Consider the following 8,964-nt stretch of genomic DNA (forward strand, 5'->3'; position numbering starts at 1 on the left):
AGGTGGTTTCATTGATAAAAGTAAGCTTATTGTAATATACATACATACATATGTTTATCAAGAAGTAGCTGGCATGATTTATTTTCAGTGAAAGTAAATTACATAATTGAACTTACCCGCTCTTCCTCGCGTATCATTTCCGCAATGCCTGGCTTTATTTCCAGATCATCGGCTAGCGAAGGTGTATGATGTGGCCCATGTGTTGTGGGTGGACCTGTTGCATGCTGCATACCCATGCCACCTAAATCCATCTGCGCAGCTACGGCGGCCGCCATTGCAGCCGCTTGTGAGCCCAGCGCAAATCGCGAGTCACCGGCGCCACCGCCCTGCTCTGAGCGGCCGCCCACACCACTGCTACTACTGGCGCCCATGCCGGCCGATGTCGGTGTCATCTGCCCACTAAGCAAGCTGGACGGGTGTGTAGGCGTCGCAGGCACTGATGAGGCTGGCGATGCGCGATGTGAATGCAGGAGATGCGACGGTGCTTGAGATTGTATTTGTCCAGCCAAGTGGGGAGACTGCTGTTGGTGGTGCGTATGTTGCTGTTGCTGTTGCGACTGTTGATGCGACGGTAGATGTGGCTGCGCAACGCCGGGTGGTGTGCGCATTGGACGCAATAGTGAGGGTGCTGGTGTCGTTGATGGTGAGGCCAGGTCGAGGTGCGTTGTGGCCTCCAGTAGAGAGGGTGTCAGACGCGCCGTACTGCGGCTGGACTGCGCACCACTCGAAGGGGGTGCACCGCCGGCGGCAGATGTTGATGGAGGTGGTGTTATTAAAGTGCAGTCGCGGTCGCGTTCTCGCTCACGGTCGCGTTCGCGTTCCCGTTCGGCGCGTTCTGCGGCAATTAGTCCACTTAAGGGACTTGGTGGCGGATTGAAGATCATGTCGGCTGATGGCCAACGCCGCTTACGCACATGGCGCGATTGTTGTTGTAGCTGCTGGTGCTGCTGCTGCTGTTGGTGTGATAGGTGCAGTGGCGAGAGGCGAAGTTCGAGGTTGCTACTGGCGCTACTGCCGAGGTTTTCACTAGTGCTTCCGCTGGTCGCCGCGCTGAAATCCCAATCCGTGCGACCCAAGCGCAGCTTCTTCTCAGCATCCAGATAGCCGAGCGGCTCATCGCTATCGCCAAGTGTATCAGCATAATCCTTCCGTTCACGTTTCGAGCAGGGTGAGGTGCTGCCGCCACCTCTTTTGGGTGAAGTAGACTTGGAAGGAGAGTGCAGCTCTTTAAGTAGACGTTCGGCCGCTGCTTCTTCTGCAGAAACACTTCCCGCGCTAACATCTGCCAAGCCGCGCACTTTGAGCATTTCCGCTATGCGCAAGAGTGGTCCAATTTGATCCTGACTTACGTTGATCTCACCCCGATACATGAACTCCACGATCGCTTTGAGATCAGACCAGTTGACATCGCGCATTATGACTATGGGATGCTGACATGGAGTGTCCGAAAAAAGCATCTGAAAGTAGGGCGAGCACGCGGAGAGTATCATCTTATGCGCCTTAATCGAGTGTCCATCGCAGGCCAACGTCACATCCACAAATGATTCGGTTTGCAGAAGCTGATCGAAAACGCTCGTCAAATTACTTTGGTAGTTGTTCCAACGCAGGCAAAATTGTTGCGGCACTGTTACCGTGGAACCGTTCGATGAATGCGGCGAAATAGCCGGCGCGCCACCGCCGATCGCACTTGTGCCACCGGGCGAGGGTATGCGTCCACCACCAATCGTTTCGCCGCCGGGTGTTGGTGTTCGTGCGGTCGAAGAGCATGCAGGCGGGGTGGCTGATTCGCGACGCTTAGGATTTTGTTCGCGTACCGCATCGCTATCGTCACTTTGACTTGCTGCCGCTGCGGCTGCGGAAGTGTGATGGTGCGGCGGTGGTGTGAGCGGACTGCCAAGGAAACTTGGCAACACGGAAGCGGGGCGTGGTGGCGGTGGCTGTGGAGACGCGGGCGATGGAACGGATGAAGTGGCGGACGATGTGCGTGCAGCGATGGTGGCACGTTGTCGTATCAGCAGTGGGCTGGATAGCAGTGAACGAAAAGGCGATGGAGATGTTGTATTATCGGGCCGCGAGCCGCTTTGTGGTGGTGGTGAGTTGGAAGTCATATTTAAATTGTTGGCTGTTAGCTGATTAAAGATCGTGTTGGTGTAATTATTGGTTATTGCCGACTGGTCGATGCATAGCTTTTTGAAATTTTCATTATTCGTTTAATTGTTCAAACGTGGAATTAAATTACCTTTTTTTTTAATTTGGTTTATCACAACCGCCGGCATTTCGTTTACATTTTCTTCTTTATATCATTCACTTGTGCTTTGAATTCATATTTTCTTGCTCTTTTACCATAGTTATCGATATATTTACAACGCGTTTGTCTGTTATTGGTTTCTGGATGTAAAAAAAGAAGTAGCCTAATTAATTTATAAGTTTTTTTTTTTGTTTTTTATTTACTGATATATTGTGAAGGTGAAGCGATACATTTTTGAGTGTGCTCAAGCTTTTAATCTGGGAGACTTGGTAAATGAAAGAAAACCTAGTTTATATATTATGCCATAAAATGTCGAAAATCCTGCTAGATCGATCTTATCCTAAAACAGCGCATTGTCTATCGAATCCACATAAATTTTAACGCTTGCAAACAAAGAAAGCTAAAACTTAGTACCTTTCCTGTACCTACCTTAACCCAGATGTAAACTGTCTACTTTAGTTAAGAATCAGTGATATTCTAAAGTATCTAATAATTTTAAGTTCAAAACAGTTAATAAATATTTGGAAGTACAGGTTATAGGCCCAAGGGTATTCAATAATGAAACAATGCAATGCAATGTTTGGGGAAAGTATCTGAAATAAATGCCTTAGTGTTTTTCAGTAAGCTTCGGAGAAATACATAAAACTATAATATTGAGATTCGCTTCGACTGGTTTTGCCCAGTAGGACTCAATTGATATCCAATAAGTTCTTTAACTTAGGGCAACGTCGGTCAGAATGCAGGCAAGATTACTTTTCTGTTGTTGATGCTTCCGACAGGGTAGGAAAGTAATGTAATTTGGAAAGGCTTTGCGTGCATCTTATACGCAGAGTTTCTTAGTAAATGGTTTGGCCGATAAGGTCATAACCAGGGAACGGATTTTAGTGAGCTAAAAACCTATAAAAAGGCAAAATCAAATCACGAAACAGGCTAGAACAGGCAATATAGAATAGCGAAATGGACAGGAAAAGGTTCTAGGAGTCGCAAAAAAGGCAAAAGAAGGCACTAATAAAGGCAAAAACCCAAAAATAATCAAAAAATACACTTATTTTAGAAATACTAATAAAAAGAGAAAAAAATAAATGAACTATGTAGTTTCATCATATCTACATATGAAAAATTTGTACTTTGAATCCTTGACTATTTTCTCCTTTCCAGTTTTTAACTCAGAAATCTTTAATCTCTATAGTTGTGGTAACATTTAAACACAAGATGTATTTTGAAGTTTTATGGCAGAATAATCGATTTTCGCGAAGAAAAGCCTACTAAACGTGCGCTCGACGTGAGTTGATACAAGTGGCACCCATTTTATATATGGAACGTTTACAACTTTCATATTATCAGGAATAAGGGCTTTTTCCTTGCCTTTTACAATTAAAGTTAGAAAAGCCAAAAAAAAGGCAACATCAAATATGAATATATGGAATCAGGAAAAGCTAAATCGTGGACATTCTTAATCGAATATAGTACCCTATCTCTTTAGTAGAAGGAAAGGCAATTTCCATAAAACCCGTTCCTTGGTCATAACAATATGCCTGCTATGTAATGAAGAAATATATTTTTCCTTTTATTTAAATCCCAGCTGGTTAGTTTGGAAATGCGTAACCTTAATTCTTGATCATTTAAATGCCGTCGGAAAGATAGTTAGTTAGTTATTGCTCGAGATATTTGGTATTTTGTCCATGATTGAGCTAGTGAATGGGACGGCTAGTAGTAATCCCTTTTACGATAATGAGATTAATATTTGTATTCAAAACATTCAAATGCGCTAAAGGGTTCGTTGCTAATATGAGGATTTTAATGTAAACCTAGCGACGTTTATCATGATACCTCCAACTTGTTTTGTTAAATAAGAAAACTTGACATTTTTAAAAATAGAATTTAGATACTCCTAAAATTTTTATTTTTTTTTCAGTGGCAGTGGGTGAATAGTTAGCATCTGTAGTTGTTTTATTTATGAAAAATTCCAACCCATTGGCGTACTCTCGCGACTAATTTTTTGTGCAGAACATTCCAAAAGGTCACTGTTTTCAGTCACCGGTGACCAAATAACTCATATCCATAAATCTTGGGAAAGTTAGGTACGTGGAATTCTTTGTAAATTCTTGAGGAAATTTTCAGCCATAAACGACTGCAATTCGACTAGTTTGATGAAAACTGTAACTGAATTCATTTGAATTCAACGTATTTGGAAATGTCGCACCCTAGAACATTTCAAAGTTCCCTTAGGACCTTTTTAAGCATCCGAAGGTTCATTTAAAATTTATTAAAAAAATTGCTTTTAACTATTTGGTTCAGTATTTCAAACTTAATTTGAAAAATTGATTCCCAACCAAAAAGCGGGTGTAACATGTTTCTTTGAAAATCTTAATGGCGTTGTCATATATTTAAGTTCAGTTCCAAAATTTGTTTATTTTATTTATATTCTACTTATACACGATTTTCTGCATCAGAAGGTTGAGATAGATATGTAGATCGTATATATACGTACTTGTATATGCCAAAATGAAGAGAGATCGAGCCATGTCGGCCTGCTCCTCGCACCGGGAAAAAACTAAGATATCCTGGAGATACTTTTTATCTTAGTTACCTTGGTCCAAGATAGGTTGGAATTGAAATGGACGAAATTGGATTGATATCAACGATACCTTTAAAATGGTATTTTTGTAGAATGATAAAACAGCTAAATAGCTCAGAATTTAGCAAACGTGTGTTGGTACTAATATTTCTCTTTGGTCTCACTAAGCAAAGAAATGACTGAAATCGGTATTTTTGAAAGAGAAACTGCAAAATTCAAATAACTGCTAAAAGCAAATTACCTAAAGTTAAAAATCGGAACAATGATTTGGAAGAAAAAAAATTTGTACAATACTTAAAAAATAAGCGTGGCTTCTTTCACTTAAACAATTCGCATATTTATGCAAAAATGGGCCCGACAAATGGGCTTTTGTGCCACGGTATCTACGAAAAATGCTAAATCTACGATATATGACTATATATTCATTAGGGCGGGTTGATTTTTTTATTTTTATGATTTTAATCGAATAGCAAAAACGTAAACTCCATAAAATTCTAAGAAAATTCTTCGAAGAAACCATGTATCTAAAATAAAATCCTAATCCACGCCTCTCGACTTGAAAATTTATATGGCCGCCTTTGCAAAAAAAACAAATATTAGAAAAAATAGGTTTTTCCAAAAAGAAATCGAATTTTCTGAATTAAATTGTTTAGTAAGGTAGTTCTTTTGCACTTTGTATATTTTCTACACTCAAAATTTTTTTTCATTAAAAAATATTCACCCAAGTAAAAAAGATTTTATATAATTTTTTTTTGCTTTTTTGATAATTGAATATTTTGATTAGTCTCAAAACAAAACCTGTATTGCATAAACTATAATATAATATAATAAAACATAATATATTTCAAAAAAAGAAAATAATTTTAGAGGAAAAAAATTTTCAAGTCGAGAGGCGCGGATTAGGGTTTGATTTTAGACCCATGGTTTATTCAGAGAATTTTCTTAGAATTGAATGTAGATTACGTTTTTGCTATACGATTTTTAATTTCTTTTTTCATCCATACAAATCAACCCGCCCTAATATTCATGCTAAAATTCTCAGATTCCAGAAAAAAATCTTCTTGAAAAACTTAAAAAAGGGGTGTGGCATGGCTCACTAAATATTGAGTATCTTTATAACGGCTTAACGATGTTCCGCAAACTTGGTACACGGAATGCATATTATCACACTAAGCAAGACATACAAAAATTTTGAAATCGGACAATAACCACACCCGCTTTCAATACACCAATATTTTATAAAATAGTGCACAGATGATCTTTCCATTCAAATTTTTTCCTTTATTTTACGATATTTACTTTTTCGATGAAAAATAATTTTTTCTGTTTTAAATTTTAGATCATAAAACATTTAAAACGGCCCTAAAACGCATTCTCCATTATAACGGTTGAAAATAATCAAAAAATATGTGTGTATATATAAATAAAAAATAATGATCTAACAATAAATATCTTTACCTCTTTTGGTCCCTATTTTATATACGAATGACACTTGAACTTAGCTTTAGAGAAAACATTCACAATTGTTTTTGGAAAAATGTGCCATTTCCATTAAATAAATTTACTATATTAACTCAAAGAACAACCGTAATCCAAGATCATAGTAAAAGGATCTGCCTTAAAGCCTTGCAGAGGAAGAAATCCACGGTGAGTTAAAAAGCAACAGCGGAAGGTGTTATAACCCATTTCAAATCTCTAAGCAATTAAACCAATTACTAGTGCTCTGTGAAAGCTGCGGTTAGTCCTGCCCTAATATGGTCTTCCTTTCCCTTGCCACTTTAGGGATTTAATTAACAAACAGTCACAACACAACGATATCATTTACTTATGATATACCGACATTTACTTATGATATACGACCATTCGTACCGATTTTTGCGGGACAGTACCGATTTTGAGAAAATTGTCGCGCTTAATATTTTTTAAAAGTCGGGACGTGTAAGTGGCCCAAATTTGAATATGTGATTAAAATATTTCAGATTGTGATGAATATTTATTCAAATTCGTCGAATTTTTATAAATGTTCTACAAATTTTGAAATTTTGATTCACGTGTTTTTTTAGATTGTAAGTTACATTTTCATAAAAAATTATAAAAATTTTTTTAATTTTTTTCTCTTTGTTTTGTTTTAAATAAAACTATATTAAGCCTTTTTATTCTAAAAACAAAATTTTATGTTCGGATTCGATGCTTTAGAAATGTCCTGATTTTTGGCCACCGTAGATATAGGCAGATTACATAATAAATTTAAAAAAAATATATAAAAAGTCTTTCTAAATTTTTTCTGTTCAGTATGTCCCGCTTAAATGGGCAGTAGAAAGTTTTTGTTTAATAATCTCTAAAAACTAATTGATCTATCGATTCAAGGGTTAATTTTTTGTCCGAGTTATTGGTTTAAGTAAATGGGAACACCAATCAAGGGCGCCCAATTAACCAGGGCCTACTGTAGACTTAGGCAAATATGTATTTCCATAATTTGAACCGCTTTAAAAAGTTTAGGTTACGAACTTATACAGCGTGCCGCTCAATTGCGGCTGTGAGAAGCACAAGCTCTACCAAACTGCGTACTTCTTTAAGCACTATTTTTTTTGTTTTTTTGAGCCCTACCGAACTACATACATACATACTTCTTTAAAAATTAATACATATCCATATATATTTTTTGTTTGCCTCGCGCAATGATGTTCCATTCTCTCCTCCGATAACGTTCACTAATTTCCTAAACGCTGACACACTTCACCTGAGCAGACACTAGCAGAGCGCCGCACACTATTCACTGCGAAACTGTAGTGTATGTAAAAAAATAGCTGTGTCTATTTTGATGACTGTGTTCGTATTCTACCCAAATGTACAAGCAAGCAAATCGCTGCACTTAAACGGAAGTACATTTTAGAGCGTGTATGTGTGAGTGGGTCTTTCTTACAAGCTTTTATTTCGCTTTTGCTTGAAATAGTGCGTAGGTATGTGTTTTTTGTGCTCATCACACGCACACAAATATAATTTAGAATAATACATACATATCTAAGTAATACACTCGTATGTATTTTAATTGACTTGATAATAATTTGGAACTCGTCGTATAATGTGTGTCATTTGTAGGCGAGCGAGTGCAAGTGAGCGTCTGCATGCGTGTGCGTGTGTGTGTATGTGTGCGTGCTTTGTTGTCACACATGCATAATGCGAGGAAAATATACCGGAAAAAGCGCGATTACGCCACACATACAACGAAACGCACACATTGGTCTTTTTTGTTCAAAAATTATCGGCACACAGCCAAAGCGTTTTGATTTTGTCACTAATACCTATATCTATTTGTATATTACTTTGTTTTTTTTTTTATGGCGCGCGCTATGTGCAAAAATTTATGTTACTCGCGTGCCACTCAACTCAACTGAACGTAGCGCAACGCAACGCAACGCAACGTAAACACAACACAGCACAGCACAACTCTACTCTACTCAACTCAACTCAACTCAATTCAATGCAATTCGTTTCGATTCGAATCGACGCGACTTAACACAAACACACTGCTGCTGCTGTTGATTTTGCTGTTGCTGCTGCGGTTATGCCTTTGGCTGGCGGCTAGCATTGCTGGCTTGATAGCTAGCTAGCTGGCCGGCTGACTTACTAACTGCTCGAATGGCTGGCCGGCTAGTTGACTGCCTATTTGGCTCGCTTGCGCGCCGGTTCGGCGTTTGGCAAGTGCCGGCGTGTAGCGGCACAGACTGACAACTAGCAGCGCGCAATGCCAGCGGCAAATTCAGGCGGCGCGCGTATGCGTGCAAAATAATCTCAGCGTTCTTTTTTTTGCTTTTTGTATATTTTCTTTACTTTTGCTTGATTGGCGGTTGATGACGTATGCAGCTTAGTTAGCGGTGAGCGGCGCGCGCGGCTGGCGGCTGGCGGCAAGCGGCGACGACGGCGCGAACTTTCCCGCATACGACAATTTTTCACTTTTCCCGTTTGCCGGTGTCACCTCTGTATCTGTGGTGTGTGTGTGTCTAAAGGTTGTCTATGTGTGCGCGCGTGTATGCTTGTGTGTGTGTTTGTATTTTCTATTGGCATACAGCGTACACCATGTACGGTAGTAAGAGTAACGTGTGACGTGTGTCGTGTGCGTTTTTGTTTTTTTTTTTTT

General features: G+C 39.3%; 1 protein-coding gene across 1 annotated transcript; it reads right to left on the minus strand.

The window, feature by feature from the left end:
- Window positions 1-98: 98 nt before the first annotated feature.
- Window positions 99-2,108, minus strand: LOC118747528 (protein bric-a-brac 1-like). The gene has a single exon (XM_036481578.1). It carries the CDS (start codon window positions 2,106-2,108, stop codon window positions 99-101), a length of 2,010 nt encoding a protein of 669 aa, XP_036337471.1.
- Between the last annotated feature and the right edge of the window lie 6,856 nt (window positions 2,109-8,964).

This window comes from Rhagoletis pomonella, unplaced genomic scaffold, assembly GCF_013731165.1.
Source record: "Rhagoletis pomonella isolate Grant_MI unplaced genomic scaffold, Rhpom_1.0 Rhpom_scaffold_00012, whole genome shotgun sequence".
Taxonomy (NCBI): domain Eukaryota; kingdom Metazoa; phylum Arthropoda; class Insecta; order Diptera; family Tephritidae; genus Rhagoletis; species Rhagoletis pomonella.

Excerpts from the sequence above, each read along its gene's own strand:
- LOC118747528 (XM_036481578.1), bottom strand. The coding sequence starts at position 2,108 with ATGACTTCCAACTCACCACCACCACAAAGCGGCTCGCGGCCCGATAAT.